The sequence below is a fragment of the Eleutherodactylus coqui genome, chromosome 1, assembly GCF_035609145.1.
Source record: "Eleutherodactylus coqui strain aEleCoq1 chromosome 1, aEleCoq1.hap1, whole genome shotgun sequence".
Classification (NCBI taxonomy): Eukaryota; Metazoa; Chordata; class Amphibia; order Anura; family Eleutherodactylidae; genus Eleutherodactylus; species Eleutherodactylus coqui.
The window spans coordinates 142451139-142474296 of record NC_089837.1 but is presented as its reverse complement, the minus strand read 5'-3'; the positions used below and the strand labels follow the sequence as shown (position 1 = coordinate 142474296).

The 23158-nt window shown below is 42.9% G+C and overlaps 1 protein-coding gene across 1 annotated transcript in view; it reads right to left on the bottom strand.

The window, feature by feature from the left end:
- NAALADL2 (N-acetylated alpha-linked acidic dipeptidase like 2) overlaps window positions 1-23158 on the bottom strand; it is an 855965-nt gene that overhangs the window by 398366 nt on the left and 434441 nt on the right. Inside the window, 1 exon segment of the mRNA XM_066601349.1 lies at window positions 19541-19663. Coding sequence (XP_066457446.1) covers window positions 19541-19663 — 123 coding nt within the window.

Below are 23158 nucleotides of genomic sequence, written 5' to 3'. Positions count from 1 at the left end.
ACAGGCCCCAGTAACAATTCCGAAGCAGCAGTATAGTGGGAGCGCAGTCTTCGTTCCATTTCAGTAGCTGCAGTATAGACAAGGCACAAGTTACATTTATGTAGCTAAAGTGTAGGCCAACCCCACACACCTTTCTGTACCATGAGTGCAGGCGAAGAACATAGAAATTGCTATGATTACACTGTAGGCGAGGGGCCACAAAAATTGCTGTATCAACAGTACTAATGTACATCCAAAAAATTGGCCATGGCCAACCAAGAGGGCAGGTGAAACCTATTAATCGCTTTGGTTAATGTGGCTTAAGTGGTAACTAGGCCTGGAGGCAGCCCAGTTTAACGAAAAATTGGTTCAAGTTAAAGTTTCAACGCTTTTAAGAGCATTGAAACGTATAAAAATTGTTTAGAAAAATTATATGAGTGAGCCTTGTGGCCCTAAGAAAAATTGCCCGTTCGGCGTGATTACGTCAGGTTTCAGGAGGAGGAGCAGGAGGAGGAGGAGGAATATTATACACAGATTGATGAAGCAGAAATGTCCCCGTTTTGGATGGTGAGAGAGAACGATGCTTCCATCCGCGGGTGCAGCCTACGTATTGCTTAGGTATCGCTGCTGTCCGCTGGTGCAGAAGAGAAGTCTGGGGAAATCCAGGCTTTGTTCATCTTGATGAGTGTAAGCCTGTCGGCACTGTCGGTTGACAGGTGGGTACGCTTATCCGTGATGATTCCCCCAGCCACACTAAACACACTCTCTGACAAGATGCTAGCCGCAGGACAAGCAAGCACCTCCAGGGCATACAGCGCGAGTTCAGGCCACGTGTCCAGCTTCGACACCCAGTAGTTGTAGGTGGCAGAGGCGTCACGGAGGACGGTTGTGCGATCGGCTATGTACTCCCTCACCATCCTTTTACAGTGCTCCCGCAGACTCAGCCTTGACTGGGGACCGGTGACACAGTCTTGCTGGGGAGCCATAAAGCTGGCAAAGGCCTTGGAGAATGTTCCCCTGCCTGCGCTGTACATGCTGCATGATCTCTGCGCCTCCCCTGCTACCTGGCCCTCGGAACTGCGCCTTCTGCCACTAGCGCTGTCGGATGGGAAGTTTACCATCAGTTTGTCCACCAGCGCCCTGTGGTATAGCATCATTCTCGAACCCCTTTCCTCTTCGGGAATGAGAGTGCAAAGGCTCTCCTTATACCGTGGGTCGAGCAGTGTGTACACCCAGTAATCCGTAGTGGCCAGAATGCGTGTAACGCGAGGGTCACGAGAAAGGCATCCTAACATGAAGTCAGCCATGTGTGCCAGGGTACCTGTACGCAACACATGGCTGTCTTCACTAGGAAGATCACTTTCAGGATCCTCCTCCTCCTCCTCTTCCTCCTCCTCAGGCCATACACGCTGAAAGGATGACAGGTAAGCAACATGGGTACCGTCAGCAGTGGGCCAAGCTGTCTCTTCCCCTCCTCCTCATCCTCCTCATGCTCCTCCTCCTCCTCCTGAACGCGCTGAGATATAGACAGGAGGGTGCTCTGACTATCCAGCGACATACTGTCTTCCCCCGGCTCTGTTTCCGAGCGCAAAGCGTCTGCCTTTATGCTTTGCAGGGAACTTCTCAAGATGCATAGCAGAGGAATGGTGATGCTAATGATTGCAGCATCGCCGCTCACCACCTGGGTAGACTCCTCAAATTTTCCAAGGACCTGGCAGATGGCTGCCAACCAGGGCCACTCTTCTGTAAATAATTGAGGAGGCTGACTCCCACTGCGCCGCGCAAGTTGGAGTTGGTATTCCACTATAGCTCTACGCTGCTCATAGCGTCTGGCCAACATGTGGAGCGTAGAGTTCCACTGTGTGGGCACGTCGCACAGCAGTCGGTGCACTGGCAGATTAAACCGATGTTGCAGTGTCCGCAGGGTGGCAGCGTGCGTGTGGGATTTGCGGAAATGTGCGCAGAGCTGGCGCACCTTTCCGAGCAGGTCTGACAAGTGGGGGTAGCTTTTCAGAAAGTGCTGAACCACCAAATTAAAGACATGGGCCAGGCATGGCACGTGCGTGAGGCTGCCGAGCTGCAGAGCCGCCGCCAGCTTACGGCCGTTGTCACACACGACCATGCCCGGTTGGAGGCTCAGCGGCGCAAGCCAGCGGTCGGTCTGCTCTGTCAGACCCTGCAGCAGTTCGTGGGCCGTGTGCCTCTTCTCTCCTAAGCTGAGTAGTTTCAGCACGGCCTGCTGACGCTTGCCCACCGCTGTGCTGCCACGCCGCATGACACCGACTGCTGGCGACGTGCTGCTGACACATCTTGATTGCGAGACAGAGGTTGCGTTGGAGGAGGAGGAGGAGGAAGGTGCTTTAGTGGAGGAAGCATACACCGCCGCAGATACCACCACCGAGCTGTGGCCCGCAATTCTGGGGGTGGGTAGGACGTGAGCGGTCCCAGGCTCTGACTCTGTCCCAGCCTCCACTAAATTCACCCAATGTGCCGTCAGGGAGATATAGTGGCCCTGCCCGCCTGTGCTTGTCCACGTGTCTGTTGTTAAGTGGACCTTGGCAGTAACCGCGTTGGTGAGGGCGCGTACAATGTTGCGGGAGACGTGGTCGTGCAGGCCTGGGACGGCACATCGGGAAAAGTAGTGGCGACTGGGAACCGAGTAGCGCGGGGCAGCCGCCGCCATCATGCTTTTGAAAGCCTCCGTTTCCACAAGCCTATACGGCAGCATCTCTAGGCTGATCAATTTTGCAATGTGCACGTTTAACGCTTGAGCGTGCGGGTGCGTGGCGTCGTACTTGCGCTTGCGGTCAAACTGTGGCGCTAGCGACGTCTGGACGCTACGCTGAGAGACATTGCTGGATGGGGCCGAGGACAGCGGAGGTGAGGGTGTGGGTGCAGGCCAGGAGACGGTAGTGCCTGTGTCCTCAGAGGGGAGTTGGATCTCAGTGGCAGGTTGGGGCACAGGGGGAGAGGCAGTGGTGCAAACCGGAGGCGGTGAACGGGCATCGTCCCACCTTGTGGGGTGCTTGGCCATCATATGCCTGCGCATGCTGTTGGTGGTGCCTCCCCAGCTGATCTTGGCGCGACAAAGGTTGCACACCACTGTTCGTCGGTCGTCAGGCGTCTCTGTGAAAAACTGCCACACCGTAGAGCACCTAGACCTGTGCAGGGTGGCATGGCGCGAGGGGGCGCTTTGGGAAACAGTTGGTGGATTATTCGGTCTGGCCCTGCCTCTACCCCTGGACACCGCACTGGCTCGGCCTGTGCCCACAGCCTGACTTGGGCCTCCGCGTCCTCGCCCGCGTCCACGTCCTATAGGCCTACCCCTACCCCTCAGCATGGTGTAGTACCAGTGATTTGATTTCCCAGGCAGGAAAGAAAGTGGCGCAAGCCTGTTGTAAAACGTAGCTGGTTGCGTCTGATTTTTTAACGTTCTCCACGCAGCACACACGTACCCAGAGCCCCGAGGACTGTCAGAGGCAGGCCAAATATACTTTTTTCCCTTTTTTGTAAAAGGAAAGGCCCACTGCGTCTATTCACTGAATAATAAGTTTAATAACTGTGTTGTGCCCCTGCAAATGTGTCACAGAACTTTAGTGTTGCAGAGTTATTAACTACAGCTGAGCAAGGAATTTCCCAGGCAGGAAAGAAAGTGGCGCAAGCCTGCTGTAAAACGTAGCTGGTTGCATCTGATTTTTTAACGTTCTCCACGCAGCACACACGTACCCAGAGCCCCGAGGACTGTCAGAGGCAGGCCAAATATACTTTTTTCCCTTTTTGTAAAAGGAAAGGCCCACTGCGTCTATTCACTGAATAATAAGTTTAATAACTGTGTTGTGCCCCTGCAAATGTGTCAGAGAACTGCAGTGATGCAAAGTTATTCGCTACAGTGGATCAGGGATTTCCCATGCAGGAAAAAAATTGGCGCAAGCCTGTAGCCAAAATAGAAAAATAGAATTTTTTCCCTTGTTTTTCAAAGGACAAGCCACACTGCGTGTATTCAATGAATACTACTAAGTTTAATAACTGTGTTGTGCCCCTGCAAATGTGTCAGAGAACTGCAGTGATGCAAAGTTATTCGCTCCAGCAGATCAGGGATTTCCCATGCAGGAAAGAAATTGGCGCAAGCCTGCAGCCAAAATAGAATTTTTTCCCTTGTTTTTCAAAGGACAAGCCACACTGCGTGTATTCAATGAATACTACTAAGTTTAATAACTGTGTTGTGGCCCTGCAAATGTGTCAGAGAACTGCAGTGATGCAAAGTTATTCGCTACAGCAGATCAGGGATTTCCCATGCAGGAAAAAAATTGGCGCAAGCCTGCAGTAAAACGTAGCTGGCTGCGTCTGATTTTTTTTAACGTTCTGCACGCAGCACACACGTACCCAGAGCCCTGAGGACTGTCAGAGGCAGGCGAAATAGAATTTTTTCCCTTGTTTTTCAAAGGAAAAGCCACACTGCGTCTATTCAATGAATAATGTATGTCTTCTGGCCCTGCCTACACAATTCTATCCCTGTAGTATTAATGCCGGGTGCAATGGTCTGCACAGCGGGTTTTGAGAAAAAAAAAAAAAATATGCAACACTGCTAACAGCAGCCTGGACAGTACTGCACACGGATAGATGTGGCCCTAGAAAGGACCGTTGGGGTTCTTGAAGCCTACACTCACTGCTAACACTCTCCCTGCCTAACCACCACTTCTGTCCCTATTGCAGGGCGCAATGCTCTGCAGATCCAATTTTGAAAAAAAAAATAAAAATACAGTGCTAACACAGTACTGCACACTATTAGATGTGGCCCTGAGAAGGACCGTTGGGGTTCTTGAAGCCTACACTAACTCCTAACGCTCTCCCTACAGCAGCTCCGGCACGATAGCACTTTCCCTCAGCTAACTCACAACGCATCTGAGCCGAGCCGCGGGAGGGGCCGATTTTTATACTCGGGTGACATCTGATCGCCCCAGCCACTCACAGCAGGGGGGTGGTATAGGGCTTGAACGTCACAGGGGGAAGTTGTAATGCCTTCCCTGTCTTTCAATTGGCCAGAAAAGCGCGCTAACGTCTCAGAGAGGAAACTGAAAGTAACCAGAACATCGCGTGGTACTCGTTACGAGTACCGAGCATCCCGAACACGCTAATATTCGCCCGAGTATCAAGCTCGGACGAGTACGTTCGCTCATCTCTAATCATAACCCATTCGGCACTCTTAGAACATAATTAATGAATGATACACAATTTATTTGTTCAAAATTCTTTCTAAATATAGTTACAACCTTCACCTTACAGGTCGGTTCAAACACCATAGACTCGTCATGACTAATTAAAATTTCCTGAAGATCAATACCATGAGACACACAAAGTAAGGTACTTCCTTTGGTGAAAACTCCCATGAGAACAATTTCTAAACTAACATAGAATATACAGTGATTTACAAATCAATGACAAATGCTCATTTTACGTATTCTAACTTCTAGAAATTCAGTAGAGAGAAAATAAATCACCTGTGTTGCTCCAAAAGTGTCTTCATGATAGAAAAAAAAATATTTCTGATTCCTGAAATGTCAACTATTCCCCAGTTAATCATACCAATAAATCAGAACATTGCTTAGGTTGAAGAAAAAAAAACACAGCATGGAACAATACTAAAGTAGAACCACAATGCAAGGAGGAGGAAAGCAGCACCATGTGAGCACATACAGTATTTTCAAAAACCTTTTAAAGCTTATTGTATGCTCTTTTAGCTATTTTCTAAGGCCTCATTCACACGAGCATAAATTAATCCTATTAGCTCTATCTAAAGTGTTAAAATTATGTTACCATGACTCTACAGGAAAAAATAAAACACAACTTCACTCTTAGGCCTCTTATTCATTGAATTCATGAATTGCCAAACGCGGCTTGTGATTGGCTGAGCGTTGTGACCAATCACAGGCAGCACTCAGCTGTCACTCAATGAATGGCTGAGTGCTGCCTGTGATTGGCTGAGAGCTGTGACCAATCACAGGCAGCACTCAGCTGTCACTCAATGAATGGCTGAGTGCTGCCTGTGATTGGCTGAGCGCTCAGCCAATCAGATACAGCCCTTTCAGCAGGCAGGGATTTTAAATCCCTGCCTGCTGAAAGAACTTCACAACACTCCAGGGAGATCAAGCAGCTAGACGTGCCTGAACCCCCCACAGCGGTGAAGAGGTGAGTATATGCCGGCAGTCCATTGCTCTCAATGGGACCGCCTGCAGCAGCGCCAGACCCATTGAAAACAATGGCGCACGAAGCTGCATTCACCTGTGTTTTTGCACATACGTGGGTGTGCACTTTTATGCACAACTATGTATGCGCAAACATATGCCTGGTGAACAAGGCCCAAGAGTGAAGTTGTTTTATTTTTTTCTGTAGAATGATGGCAACATAATTTTAACACTTTAGATAGAGCTAATGCGATACGTTTTTATCTTTAAGAAGATGATGAATCTGCCGGCCAATAAGGATGCCTTCTTTAACTTTAGCATCACTGAGCTTGTGGAAATTGTCTCCTGAGATACTGAAAAGCTTCTCCACCCTGGTTCATCCCCTTTATAAAGTTTTTCATGAATCAAAGTTTTATGTGTAAAGGGGGCAAAAGAATTTTGTTTCTTTCTACCAGAGGATCATGCTAGACATTTTTCTCTTCGGGGCAGAGATTTTTCCTTTTGGGCCAGACTTTTATCTTGTAAGAAAACCTTTTTGGTTTAATGACTTCACTCATCTAACCTTGTGGATCTGAAAAAAGGTACATATATTTAACTTAAATGGGCTACATCTCAGAGCCAAGAGCTAACTCAAAGTTTTCAATGTTATTTTCGTTTCTTCCATTACAAAATGTTTAAGAAATACCTATATTCAAGTCGGAAAGATTTGCCTTGTATACAACAATTTTCCCCAAAAACTGACAGTAAATATCCACTCACATTAGTATTCATTGCATAGAAATAGACAAGGTTAAATATTTCATAGGCTTAACAAAAGTATCTGATCTGCATAAACTTTCATTCAATCATGCTTAAGGATTCCGTTTATATACAGCTCCAGACAGTTTCTATTTTCTCATTACTGATAATCAAAAATAGAAATTGTCTTACCCTTTAACAAAACATGAAAGATTTTTTCCAGACAATTATTCTTATCATTATTATGTTACTCAGCATGTGAACATAGGGCTGAGAAATAAATATGTCAGATATTAGTGGGATATTTAGCTTATTTTTCAATATACAAAACCCCCTCAAATCTAGAAAGTGGATGCAAGCACTCCATGATAAAAACATTGATATAATTTTATGTAACCCTTTGAATCTAAATACGGTAATTACGTCATCATGCAGTGTAAAATTTTTTTCACGAAACATTGAGAAAATACTTTGGAGCTATATTTGTGAATTTGTCCTGAAGAAAATTGGAAATTTCAGCAGAAAATTGACACCTGTACTCTCTGCACAATTTCTACAGGACTGTTTTTCAAAACCGAAGATCCTGCAGACCGATAGTGAGAGTAAGTTACAAATCCTCTATTTTTTTTACTTTAGTGTTCAGTTCCTTAGAACTCACCTGCAGAATCATTGATAAAATAGAATGCATCCAAAGCAAGCTACAAGAAGTATAGATGGTCTAAGGATGGCCATACACTTCAGATAGTATCTGCTAAATGCTGGTTCAGCAAATGGCTATTCCTCCTGATCCTTCCTCAGCTGAATGTGCATGTGTTCCCAATATGGAGATAGGAAAAAAACAGTGACAGACACCTCTGGCTTATCTCATCAGCGTTCAAAAGAGTTGTGCATGCTGTTGTTGTGAGACACAACCAAGAAAATTAGATTGTCAGCCAATACTGTTAAAATGGCAGGGGGTGTTGGCTGACAGTCATGTATGTTCATTTTTAACTATAAAACCTATCAGGAAAAACTTAATTTACATAACATTGAGGAAAAGGTGGGGGCATGATCAATATCTTTAACCCCTTCACGCCACAGGGTGTAACTTTACGTTCTGAGAAAGGGGTAATTAGCACAACAGGACATACAGTTACACCCTGGGTATAGCACGGGATCTCTCCTGCAACAGCATGGGTGCATCAGGACAGAAACCCCCGCTGTTCACCCCTTCCCTGCCAGGATCTATTTAGATTGTGGAATGTAAAGGGTTCACAGAGGGAGGCCACTCCCTTTGTGACATCATCGGACTTTCGCAATGTAATCACGGAGAGAATAATGGGTTACCATGGCAATAGGATGCTAGATACAGGTGTCCTGCATTGCTAGTGCCTGTGATTGCTAATACAAGCGATAAGGCATTGCAGGACACAAGTCCTGCAATGCTTTATCACAGCAATCATAGGCGCTATTGTACAAGTTCCCTATACGGACATAAAAAATATATAAGAATAATGTAAACTTTTTTTGTGCTTTTTTCCCGTATTGGCATAATTTTTTTTAAAATTTAAAATCCTACATATTTGGTATAGTTGCATCCATAATAATGGGTACAAAAAAAGGAACATGCTTTTTATCCTGCACGGCAAAAAGCATTTAAAAAAACCCTAAAAAGCAGTGGTAAAAAAGGCTTATAAAAATTTTTCATTTTACCTCCCAAAAAAACGCAAGTAATTTGAAAAGCCATATGTACCCCAAAATGGTACTAATAAAAACTACAGCTCACCACACAAAAAAATTAGCCCTCACAGAGCTCCGTCCATGAAAAAATAAAAAAGTTATAGAACTTTGAATGCAGTCATTTAGAAAAAAATAATAATTAAAAAAAGGGGATTTTATTGCGGAAAAGTAGAAAAACCTAAAAAAATATAAGAATTTTGATATTGTTATAAATATACTGACCTGCAGAAAAATGTATTGTGTCATTTATGCTGCATGATTAACTCTGTAAAAAAAAAAAATGAAAAATCAATCGCGGAATTGATTGTTTTCTCTTCCAGCTATCGTAAAAAAAAAAAAAAAAAAGTTTTACAATATAGTCTTATGTACCCAAAAATGGAACCAATAAAAACTATATTTCGTGTTGTAAAAAACAAGCCCTTAGGGTGGCTTCACACAAGCGTGTTTTTGTGTGTGCATACGTGCGTACAAAAACACGCTTCTATTAGAAACAATGCATTCCCTGTGGTGTGTGTACATGTCTGTGTTTTACAGGTGTGTGCTTGTAAAGATGGTCTGCCGGCACCCCTGAATTGGTTTTCAGGGAAGAGCTTTACATATAAGCTCTTCCCTGAAAAACAAGAAAAAGAATACTTACCTGTCCACCGCTGCTATGTATGAACTCATGAATGGGTGAGTGCTGCCTCTGATTGGCTAAGCGCTGGGACCAATCAGAGGCAGCTCTCAGTTGTCATTCAATAGCTGAGAGCTGCCTCTGATTGGTCACAGTGCTCAACCAATCAGAGGCAGCTTATTTATCAGGTGGGGATTTAAAATCCCCGCCTGCTGAATACTCCTCAGAGCAGTGCAGGAGAAGAGCCAGTGGATGCGGCTGAGCCCCCGGCAGCTGAAGAAATGTGTGTATATATATATTTTTTTAATCACCATTTTTTCATGTTTTTCAGGGAAGGGCCTATATTTAAAGCCCTTCCCTGAAAAAAAATTACAGGGTGCCAGCAGCTGGATCCCCTACTGCAGCTGTCATCTGTGACAGCTGTGGTAGGGAATTCTTTATTCTCCCCCGGGATGAAGAATTTCTTTGCTGCATCTGACACAGATGTGGCAGGTACAGCAGGGAATTCGTTTTCCTCGCGGGGATGAAGAAAAAACATCTGACGCATGCGGCAGATGTGTTCTTGATCCCCGCGGGAACATGACAGTGGCGGACAGGTAAGTATTAGAGATGAGCGAGCATACTCGTCCGAGCCTGATGCTTGTTCGAATATTAGGGTGCTCGAGATGCTCGTTACTTGAGACGAGCACCACACGGTACGAGCACTGACCATTGAATTCAATGGAGCCGGCAATACAGCCGGCTCCATTGAAAGCAATGGGCTGCCGGCGAGCGCGGGATGAATTTTCCGGAAGGGCTTAAAAATATAAGCCCTTACCTGAAAATCATCCTAAAATGTGTAAAAATTTAAAAAAAATGTATACTCACCTTTCCGCTGCAACTGGAGTTCAGCCGCGTCTGGCCGGCAGTTCTCCTGAACTGCTCTGAGTAGTATTCAGCAGCCGGGGATTTAAAATCCCTGCCCGCTGAATGAGCTGCTTCTGATTGGTCACAGCCTCACCAATCAGAGGCAGCTCTCACTCACACCCATTCATGAATTCATGAATGGGTGAGTGCTGCCTCTGATTGGCTCAGCGCAGGGACCAATCAGGGGCAGCTCTCAGCTGTCATTCAATAGCTGAGAGCTGCCCCTGATTGTTCCCTGCTAGCTGCAGCTTTTTTGGGCGATTTTTCGGCCCCGGTCACGCGATTTGCGGATGCGCATCCGTCATGCGATCTGCAAATCGCGGCAAAAAACGCCCGTCTGACCGAGCCCTTAAGCCCAAAATAGGCCATGTCCTTAAGGGGTTAAACATGTTAATAGTTTAAAAAGGCTGCAGGAGCTAAGTGTTTCTTAAATAAAAAAAATGAATCAGAAGAACAAGGGTGCACAATCTAAAATTAGGAAAAGAATCTAATGCAATGTCAGAGTAGTAGATGCTTGAAACAATTTTCCCACAGATGTGGTAGTAGAATCAACAGTAAGTAACTATTGTTTTTCCATAGTCTAAAAACTCAGATTCTATGCCCTTACCCTCGACTCTAAACAAGAAGGACAAAAAAAATCTAATATATATATAGTACGCATTTAAGAAACAGAAAGGCATTTCTTTAAACCAAGCATAAAAACTGTAAATATACAAACATAGCTTGTTAGCATACTTTATATTCTAATATCTTGTAAGCATTTTCGCTTGCATGGTAAGCAATTCAATTATTTTGTTTCTGAAATAAATTAAGAAAAGGTTATTGACTTCAATCAGCTTTTGTTCCTAGGGAATTGTAGTTCAATTTTACTTAATTAGAATTGGACATTTTGATTTTCTCAGCAATGATGCGGAAAACACTTAAATACATACAGTATATAGTTTTGAAACAAAGATAAACTTGGAAGAAAGGCCTCATTGTATGGCTTTGTAATCTACAGGAGAACAAGCATTTTTGCTCAGATAACTAGATAATCAAATAGAATTAATATTCTTTCATGGATATATTCATCTATGCAACAAATGTGTACCCCAAATAATTAAGCAATAGAGATGAGCGAACGCGTTCGTCCGAGCTTGATATTCGTGCGAATATTAGGGTGTTCGGGATGTTCGTTATTCGTAACGAACACCATGCGGTGTTCTGGTTAATTTAACTTTCTTCCCTGAGACGTTAGCGCTTTTTTTTGGCCAATATAAAGACAGGGAAGGCATTACAACTTCCCCCTGCAACGTTTAAGCCCTATACCACCCCCCTGCTGTGAGTGGCTGGGGAGATAAGGTGTCACCCGAGTATTGAAATCTGCCCCTCCCGCGGCTCGCTATGGATGCATTCTGACATGAGTTTATGGAAAGCGCTATCGTGTTGGAGCTGCTATAGGGAGAGTGTTAGGAGTATTTTAGGTGTCAAGAACCCCAACGGTCCTTCTTAGGGCCATAAATCTTCTCTATATGCGCTCAATGGGGCCGGCGGCAGCAGCGCTGACCCCATTGAGAACATATAGAAGAGAAATCCTTCTTCTCTGGCACAGCTGTAACAGCTGTAGCAGAGAAGAACGATGTTTGCCCATTGAATTCAATGGAGCCAGCAAAACAACAGGTTCCACTGAATGCAATGGGCTGCCCGCGATCGCAGGATGAATGGTCGGAAAGGGGTTAAATATATAACCCCTTTCCTGCAATTCATCCAGAAATGTGTTACACTAAAAATATATACCGGCGTATAAGGCGACCGGGCGTATAAGACGACCCCCCAACTGTCACCTTATACGCCGGTAATACAGTGGAGCAAAGAATAAAAATCATTACTCACTTTTTCAGATGATCTGCGGCGCTCCTGCAGGCTGTCGCTCCTTCCTGGTTCCCGGCAGACTATTCCTTTCTCCACGAAAGGCTTTAAATCCCTGCCTCCAGAAACACATGTGCCTTCAGCCAATCACAGCCAATGACAATGATGTCATTGAATGGCTGTGATTGGCTGTGTTTCTGGAGGCGGGGATTTCAAGCCAATCACAGCCATTCAATGACATCATTGTCATTGGCTGTGATTGGCTGTGTTTCTGGAGGCGGGGATTTCAAGGCTTTCGTGCAGAAAGGAATACTCTGCCGTGGATTAGGAGGGAGCGACAGCCTGCAGGAGCGCCGCAGATCATCTGAAAAAGTGAGTAATGCTTTTTATTCTTTGCTCCACTGTATTACCGGCGTATAAGGTGACAGTTGGGGGGGCGTCTTATACGCCCGGTCGCCTTATACGCCGGTATATATTTTTAGTGTAACACATTTCTGGATGAATTGCAGGAAAGGGGTTATATATTTAACCCCTTTCCGACCATTCATCCTGCGATCGCGGGCAGCCCATTGCATTCAGTGGAACCTGTTGTTTTGCTGGCTCCATTGAATTCAATGGGCAAACATCGTTCTTCTCTGCTACAGCTGTTACAGCTGTGGCAGAGGAGAACGATCTTTATGCTGACAGTGGGGGGGGGGCACTCTTGCCGCTATTGTGGCTTAATAGTGGGACCTGTGAACTTGAGATGCAGCCCACCATGTAGCCCCTCGCCTGCCCTATCCGTCACTGTGTCATTCCCATCACTTTCCTGAATTGCCCAGATTTTCACACATGAAAACCTTAGCGAGCATCGGCGAAATACAAAAATGTTCTGGTCGCCCATTGACTTCAATGGGGTTCGTTGTTCGAAACGAACCCTCGAGCATCACGGGAAGTTCGTTCCGAATAACGAACACCCGAACATTTTGGTGTTCGCTCATCTCTATTAAGCAACTTTTCAAATCTGCATATATTTGAAATTAGTATGCATATACCAGTAGCTCCTACACAGACTCATGTTTTCCCCATGGTTACAGACTATTAACACTTCTTGTGCTGCCTAATCTTGAAGACCTACTCTCTTCTATTTGTCTCCTATGTCTTCCTAATCTACCAAAAGTGTACTATCGAGAAGGGGACAGAGGGATGGGAGTATAGCTAAATGTGACCACACAGAGTTTGTGTGCATTCTGCTGCAGGGTTTGTGTCACAATGAATATTTATCACCACAAAATAGGTAATAAATGTCTGGTTGCTGGGACACCATTGTACTAAATGCCTCCCCTTCTCCTTGCTTTTAAGGGCATGGCCACAGTGAGGAGGTATTTTAATGGAACAGCAATTGAGCATACTCTCTGATGCCCCATTCAATGTCTGTGGCACAATTCTTTTAGTTCTGCATAAAATCTGTAGATAGGAAAATGTTGGGTAACTAATATTATTTCAAACGTTGCTTTATTTTCCTTTGTGTCAAATAATGGAGCAATAAAAAAAAGTTGCAAATGTAGACATAACCTTTAAGATTTACTAGTTTGTATGAGTTGTAAATAAAATATGAAAATGCTTAGAATCTTATGTATTATGGAAGACAAATTATGCACAAAACTGCGCATTCATGGACATGCCAAAACACACCTGAATGATGGTCTGTTCCCATTGCTTTCAATGGGTCTGCCGCTGCTGCTGGTGGCCCGATTGAAAGCAATAGGCTGCTGGCAACCCCTGCAGTGATGTTCGGGGAAAGGGCTTTAAATATAAGCCCTTCCCTGAAAATCATCCCTAGCATGTGTAAAAAATATATATACTCAACTCTCTGCCACTGTCAGGGCTCAGGTGCATTTAGCCACTTGTCTCCCTGCACTGCTTTAAAGCTCTTTTAGCAGGTGGGGATTTTAAATCCCTGCCTTCTGAAAGGGTTGTGTCTGATTGACTGAGCGCTCAGCCAATCACATGCAGTGCTCAGCCATTTATTAAATGACAGCTGTGTGCTGCCTGTGATTGGTCACAGCGCTCAGCCAATCACAGGCAGCGATTGGCCATTTGTTGAATTCAATGAATGGCTGAGTGCTGCCTGTGATTGGCTGCAGGCAGCAGCCCTATTGAAAGCAATGGGACAACATCGCAATCCTCTGCCATAGCTATCACAGCTGTGACAGCTGTGGCAGGGGATTTATTTACTTCCCGATGGGAGTGCCATCATTACCGAACACTGTGACAGTGCTGTCATAGTGTTTAGTGACAAGGGGATTCCCCGCAGGGAATATGCACCACAGACCTACGCAGTGCACGCATGTCCTATCTATTGCAGTTACACGTGTTTGAACACCTGTAAAACACGGACATGTGAACACATCATAGGGAACCAATGGTTCTAATAGAATCACAGTTTTGTGTACACCTATGTACGCACATAAACACGCTCGTCTGAATAATCCCTTTACTAGAGCTGCATGTAGCTTTTGTGGACATCTATCCTTCAGCATATAGAAAGCATTGTATCAGGACTGATATGAGTGTAATATACAGCTAATATCACAGGACTATTTAAATCTGATCAATGGTTTCAGACGAGACAGACATATAGAATATAATACAAAGAGCTTAGAGTTCATTGTTTTGGATAAACATAGATGTTATTTGACGGATAAACTCAGGGGAAGGTAGTTTATATCATACAAGCATCATATGAAAGCGATTGTTATAACAGGAACATTGTTATCTCAGCACTCTGTGGAATCTCGAAACTCAATTGGAACTAAAGAAACAAAGCTAGTTCTCAATTTTCTAAAGGTCAAAAAGAGGTTATTACTGCAGTGGTCAGCAAGAGCTGGTACTGTAAATCTCCTCAAAATAGCTTGCCTTTTAAATACTATATATAGAAAAGCTGGTGCTTAAAAGCAGAGATAAGCGTATCATCGCCTTTAACACATTTTGAGCTAGAGAAATGCATAAACAGTATGGTATCATTGTAGTCAAATAGAAAGAATTCAGTTATCCAATGTCATATCAGATTATTCCATATTGTATTTGGTGTTTTACTCTGCATTAAAGGACACAATAAAGATCTAGCGAAAAATACAGAAACTATGAAGATATTACAAAAGTAAAGGGCCAATCCGGCAAAAACACATTTTTTTCATTTCTGCCACCCTCACCTGATTGCCTGTCACAATCTGAAGGCCTCCTCTGTGTATTGCAGTCACTTCTATGCAGTGCAGCTCCCTATCTGATGCTTATCAATAGAGATGAGCAAACGTACTCGGTAAGGGCAATTTCGCAATCGAGCACCGCGATTTTCGAGTACTTCAGTACTTCAGTACGCGGGTGCGCTGTGGGTGAGCGGGGGGTTGCAGCGGGGAGTGCGGGGAGAGGGAGAGGGCTCCCCCCTGTTCCCCGCTGCTACCCCCCACTCCCCTCTGCAACCCCCCGCCCCACAGCGCACCCGAGTACTTTTCACCCGAGTAGTGAAGTACTCAAAAATCGCGGTGCTCGATTGCGAAATCGCCCTTACCGAGTACGTTCGCTCATCTCTACTTATCAACCATCATCTAGATAGTGAGATTTTTTGGTTTCACTTTCAGATCAAACCAATGATGCATCAACACAGTGTTAGCTAGAGACTATATCCTTCCTGCCTGCTGGGGAGCTGTTTTGGTTTCATTTTCAGATCAATCCCATGATGCATCAGAACAGCATTAGCTAGAAGCTGTACTATTTCTGCCTGCTAGGAGAACATTTTAATTAGCATTACCATTAGGGATGAGCGAGTATACTCGCTAAGGCACTACTCGCTCGAGTAATGTGCCTTAGCTGAATATCTCCCCGCTCGTCCCTAAAAATTTGGGGGCTGGCGCGGGGAGCTGCGGGGGAGAGCGGGGAGGAACGGAGGGGAGATCTCTCTCTCCCTCTCTCCCACCCGCTCTCCCCTGCTCCCCGACGCAACTCACCTGTCAGCTGCGGCGGCCCCCGAATCTTTAGGGATGAGCAGGAAGATACTCGGCTAAGGCACATTACTCGAGCGAGTAGTGCCTTAGCGAGTATACTCGCTCATCCCTAATTACCATCTATATTCACCTAAATAATCTACAGCCCATTAGTATACAGTCATAAGCTGCAATCTCCTTTATTATAACTGTGTGGCAGCAGCTGTGTGATCGTCATCAGTTACTGTGACAGGAGTGAATGTGGCCCCCTCTAGGCAGTTTCTGTGGTAAATTCAATCTGAGTTAGTTAGAATTGAGATCACATGACCATCTAGGGAGAAAAAAAGCTAGGAGTTTAAGATAGTAAGAAATAGCCAACTAGCTCACTAGTAAGTAACACTAACTAGTAAGCTAACACTAGCTCACTTATATATACTGGGAAGATAGCTGCATCATGAATAAAAAAGCAAATCACTGGAGTGGCCCATGAAAATCGCAAACTAATGTGAGTGAATGTGGTTTCATTGTGCTTTGCAAATTACTGCAACCCACAAGTATGTCAATAGAAAAGTTAAAAAGTTATGACTGTCAGATTATAGCAGTAGAAAATAATTTTATTTTTTTCCAAAGATATATTATTTTTAAAACTAGTACAGAAGTAAAAAATATATAAGTTTGGCATTGTCGTAATTGTATTCACCCATAGAATACAGTTATGTCATTTTTGCTGCAGTGTGTACCTTGTAAAAGTAAGACCCTCCCCAAGACGGTAGAATGGTGTTTTTTTTCCCCATTTTACTCCAATTAGAATTTTTTTTAATTTTTCAGTACATTATATGGTACATTAAAAAGTACAACTGAAACTTACAACTTGTCCTGCGAAAAAAGCCCTCAGACAGTTACGTCAATGGATAAATACAAGAATTATGATTTTTAGAAAGTAGGGAGGAAAACCCATAAATGAAAGAAAAAAAGGTCCGCTTCATCAAAGGATTAAAACTGTAGAATACAAAGTGTGTTAACAGGCAAGTATAGGTTTGAGTCCTTACCATTCTTTCTAGGTACTCTAACTAGACTTTCAATGCGATATGATAACTTAACTGCAATGTACTGCTCTGAATGGAATTATCACAAAGTGTCAGTCATGTTTAGAATTGCTACATCTATAATATATATATATATATATATATATATATATATATATATATATATATATATAGTTTAAGTGTTGTGATATCTCTACAACAAAGAGAACATCCAGAACTTTAAAAAATACTTAATATGTCTGCTTTACTAAATACTCATGTTCCCTATGCAATAACAACTCTGGAACTACTTTTCTTAGAACTCTGGGGGAGATTTATGAAACTGTCTAAAAGAAGAAAACTACAAATTAAATCAAATAAAAGTGCTCCATGGTGCAGCAGGGTTAAATAAGCATGAAATAAGGTGCTCAGCCAATCACTGGCAGCTCTCGCTGAATGAATGACAGGCGGGGATTTTAATTCCCTGCTTGCTGAAGGAACTGCATTGCAGAGTCGGGGACAGCACAGAGAGGATGTGGCTGAGCCCCAGCAGCTGAAGGAAAGTGAGTATGTGCTTTTTATTATTTTTAACACTACTTTGCCTTGTTTTGTTTTTTTAGGAAAGGGCTTATATTTAAAGCCCTTCCCTAAAAAACAATTACGGGGTGCCAGCAGCTGGATTCCCTACTGCAGCTGTCATCTGTGACAGCTGTGGTAGGGAATTCTTTATTCCCCGTGGAGATTTAGAATTCCTTTGCTGCATCTGTCACAGATGTGACAGGTGCAGCAGGGAATTCTTTAGTCCCAGCGTGGATGAAGAACACATCTGAGATGAGTTCTTCATTCCCGTGGGGGACAAGGCAGCGGCAGACAGGTAAGTGTATATATATATATATATATATATATATATATATATATATATATATTTTATTTGTATTTATTTTTTTCTTTACACTAAAATGGTTGTTTTTTAGGGAAGAGCTTATATTTAAAGCTCTTTCCTAAAAAACAATTAAGAGGTGATGGCAGACCATTGCCTTAAATGGAACTGCCGGCAACAGCTGCGGCTCCATTGAAGGCAATGGGCACGGACCTGCATTCATGCGTGTTTGCTTACGTACGTGGGTGCGCACTTTTGTGTGCACCTATGTATGGCACACGCACATGCTTGTGTGAAGCCACCCCTAGACCTCACTCTGCTATTACTACAATGTCTATAGACTGTAATGGAGAGATGTGCACATACTCTCTATTCAGTCTTCTCCTGTATGTGAACACTAAGAGCTGCCTTAGTTTGCCCAACAGGGATCAGGGGATACTCATTCTTACAATAATTGATTGTCCTAGATATGGGATGCGTATCTACAGTACCTGAAATTTACTGCATATCCTGTGATTATACTATAAATGTCCAAAGTGGTTAAACCATCAACTTTGTGTTTTGCTATAGCTTTTATTATACAGATGTATTCTTTTTCTAACTTGTGTCTAAACATATCCTGAGATGTATAGAGTGAGATGCTAAACAAATATGTCAAAAAATGTAAACAATCAACTTATGCCCTGACAGATACCATCCCTCAGTCATCAATCATACATGGGCTTCCAAGTTAAAAAACATAAACGTTTAATATAAGTGATTTTTACTGGATAGCGCAAGACTGCATTTAATTGGTGCCATGAAAAGTTGTATAATTAAGAGGCTGTTTATATCACATTTTAACCCTTGATCAAACTTATACATGTTAACAGAAAAAAGGTATTAAAATGTATTGCTTGTTGTACTAATAGACTATAATTGATCAAACATAGTTTAAAAGCACATCATTTTAATTACGTTTGACCTTTCTTATATTAGCATACTTTTTTTATTTTGGGAAAGAAAAGTGTAGCATGTCACGCTCTTCTGTTCCGCCAAAAACAAGCTTAATGTATACTTTATTTTACATCACAGTCAAAAGGAAATGTATGGAAATGGAAGGCTGTAATGTTTATGTATATTTAAGGTATAGGGCTTTTTTCTCAAACGCCTTAAAAAAAAAGTTTTCATTTGTGTGCATTTTAAGCAAAAATGGACACAAACGTATGGAAACATTTGTCATGTGTTTAACATATATGCTAAAAATAATGGTACATGAATGTTAAGATTGCATGTATTTGTATTTTTTTCATGTATGTTTAATGTACACATTAAATGTACATTAAAAACATGATCTGAACAGATCCTTAACAAAATTCAAGCAAAAAGTAAGAGTTGACACATCTGTATGTAGTTGAATAGTTGTTCAATAGTGTGTTCCTTTTATATACACACAGTACGTATGATAAAGTACGATTAGGTTTTGTTGACATTGAGGTCATGACCAATATGACGGCTGAGTAATGAATCTCAAAGTATCCTGACAGATCCTATTGACTTATAACGAGTTTATCAGATTTTGATTTTTTTGCAGGAGCAATACTACTTTGGTCATCAGAGAGCAACAGAAACCTGAGGGTATGAACTATAATGTCAGTATAAACATCAGATTATTTCTTAGTATGCATGCACTGCTTTCTTTTACTTACCTTGTATAATAATGGCAAAACTCCAAGTTTTAATAAAGCGATAGATTTTGTGGATATATGCTTTAGCTTTGTTACTCTCTGTAGATCTTCTACTGTTCCATATTGCACATCTATAATTTCACCCTTAAAAGACAAAAAAGAAAAACTGTGTACTTGTGTGTAAGATTCGTGACAGATATCATAACATAGTGCAAGAATATACTGGTATCCACTAAAGTAAGAAGTTTATTTTTTTGCTTCTACTCTGATGTTCCTTTCTATTCACATTGATCCTTGGTGTTAATATTAAACTTACAGGGGGTTTGCCACGATTTAACCCCTTAGTGACCACCCCATAGTGTTTTTACGTCCTGCTTTAGTGTGCTTTAATCCCCATGGCCGTAAAAACACGCTCACTCTGGGGAATAAAGCCACATGGGTTATGGACATGATGGATCCATGCTGTCGGCTGCTGGAGGTAGCTGACAACCTGGAGCTGTCATGGGGGGTGGGATATCTGACCCCCTGTTGTGCATATAGACATAAAATTAGGGCCACAATGGGTATGTTTCTGAACACAGGACAAATAGGGGTATCCATTTTGCAGTGCAAATCCTTATTTTCATGTGCACTATAGAAGAAAAAAATGCCTTTAAAATGACTTATTTGCAAAAATATGAAACGTTATTTTTCCTCCTCTTAATTGCGTTAGCTCCTGAAAATAAACTGTGGGGTCAAAATACTCATGACACCCATCAGTGAATACATTTAGAAATTGTTTTTAAAATGGGGTCATTTGTGGGGGGTATCTATCATTCTGACACCTATGAGCCTTTGCGATCTTGGCTGGATGTAGGAAAACAAAATGTTCCTCAAAATTTAATAAGTATTGTTAAATTTGTACGTCTCCTAAATGGTTAAGAAAAAACTAAAGTTTTTTCTATGTGCTTTCAGAATAAAGTAAACAGATGAAAATCTATATCTTTTCAAAAATGTGTACAGTATCTTTCTACATATTTGAGATATTGCAATTAAAAATGTGAAAAAAAAAATTTTTCAAAATTTTGACACTTTTAATAAATATACACAAATTCTATCGGTCTACTTTTACAATAAATATGTGGTGAAAAAAAGCAATACAGCCGGCTCCATTGAAAGCAATGGGCTGCCGGCGAGTGCGGTATGAATTTTCGGGTAGGGCTTAAAAATATAAGCCCTTACCTGAAAAAGAAAGATTTTAGTGTAAAAAAGAATAAAAATGCAGGCATTCTCTTCAATGGAGCCGCTGCTGCTGCTGGCGACTCCATCGAAGACAATGGTCTGCTGGTACACCTGAATTCTTTTCCAGGGAAGGGCTTTACATATAAGCCATTCCCTGGAAATGAATTAAAAGTGATTTAAAAAACAAAAAAAATAGATACTCACCTCCCTTCAGCTGCCGGGGCACAGCCGCGTCTTCTCCTGCTGTCCCCTGCACTGTGGTGCTGAACTGCTGTCATTCAGCTGAGAGCTGCGCTGAGCCAATCAGAGGCAGCATTCACTCACCCATTCATGAATTCATGAATGGGTGTGAGTGAGATCTGCCTCTGATTGGTCAGGCTGTGACCAATCAGAGGCAGCTCATTCAGCAGGCGGGGATTTTAAATCCCCGGCTGCTGAATACTACTCACAGCTGTTCAGAGCAGTTCAGGAGAACTGCCAGCTGGCCGCAGCTGAACTCCGTCTGCCGGGACCAGGTGAGTATATATATTTTTTTTATTTTTACACATTTCTGGATGAATTGCAGGGAAGGGCTTATATATTTAAGCCCTTCCCGAAAATTCATTGTGCGATCGCCGGCAGCCCATTGCTTTCAATGAAGCCGGCTGTATTGCCGGCTCCATTGAATTCAATGGGCTAACATCGTTCTGCCGGGACAAGGTGAGTATATTTTTTTTTTACTTTTTACACATTTTAGGATGATTTTCAGGTAAGGGCTTATATTTTTAAGCCCTTCCCGAAAACTAATCCCGCGCTAGCCGGCAGCCCATTGCTTTCAATGGAGCCGGCTGTATTGCCGGCTCTATTGAATTCAATGGTCAGTGCTCGTTTAATCGAGACGAGCACCGCGTGGTGCTCGTCTCGAGTAAAGAGCATCTCAAGCACCCTAATACTCGAACGAGCATCAAGCTCGGACAAGTATGCTCGCTCATCTCTAGTCTTTTCCTTTCTTGAAGTAGGCTTCATTATTTACTAACCTTTCTATACCTTTTATGTCATCTTAATAAAATTATATTAGTTCTTAGTTGATATCATGATGGGGATACTTTTCAAGCTAGATGCTTGTGTCACTGACACTGAACAAAGGTATAACTCTTTCTCCTTCCATGCCTAAACATGATGGTGGTACATCAATTCCCAAAGTACTATACTGCTGGTGAAAAAGAGAACTCCCTTAGCCACCCACCCATTAAATTATTTCTAACTACAACTGTCTGATTTACTTATGGATCACTGTGGTAAGTTTGTCCAGATATTTCTGGTCTTCAATATGTTAGTAATTTTGTGTTTGTAATCATTCTGCCTGCTTCATCTTGATATTGTTAATAAACACTTAGTATTTTCTCCATAGGTGTGCACAATATTTTTGTGTGTTACTTTGGTTTTCTATTATTAGGAACTAAACATCTGACACCACACTATATAATATAGCTCTGCACATGAAGCACCTTCTGTTTTATTGCCTATTATTGTGTAGGTAACAGCTTTGTATACTGCATCACAAAAGCATAGCTTTGTCCTTGTCAGCTAAACATATGAAACACAATGAAATGTATCTGTACTAGTGCAAGATCTGAGCAATGCGCCAGTATATCTCCCCCGTGCAGCATGCGTTAAGGTTAACAACAATGCTTCATTGTAGTTTGGACCTGGAAATTTATCTGCCACTAAGGAAAAATAATTGATTATTAGTAGAGATGAGCGAGCATACTCGTCCGAGCTTGATGCTCGTTCGAGTATTAGGGTGCTCGAGATGCTCGTTACTCGAGACGAGCACCAAGCGGTGCTCGTCTCGATTAAACGAGCACTGACCATTGAATTCAATGGAGCCGGCAATACAGCCGGTTCCATTGAAAGCAATGGGCTGCCGGCTAGCGCGGGATGAATTTTCGGGAAGGGCTTAAAAATATAAGCCCTTACCTGAAATTCATCCAGAAATGTGTAAAAAGTAAAAAAAAAATATACTCACCTTGTCCCGGCAGACCGATGTTAGCCCATTGAATTCAATGGAGCCGGCAATACAGCCGGCTCCATTGAAAGCAATGGGCTGCCAGCGATCGCACAATGAATTTTCGGGAAGGGCTTAAATATATAAGCCCTTCCCTGCAATTCATCCAGAAATGTGTAAAAATAAAAAAAATATATATATACTCACCTGGTCCCGGCAGACGCAGTTCAGCCACGGCCAGCTGGCAGTTCTCCTGAACTGCTCTCTGTAGTATTCAGCAGCCGGGGATTTAAAATCCCCGCCTGCTGAATGAGCTGCCTCTGATTGGTTAGGCTGCGACCAGTCAGAGGCAGCTCTCACTCACACCCATTCATGAATTCATGAATGGGTGAGTGAGTGCTGCCTCTGATTGGCTCAGCGCAGCTCTCAGC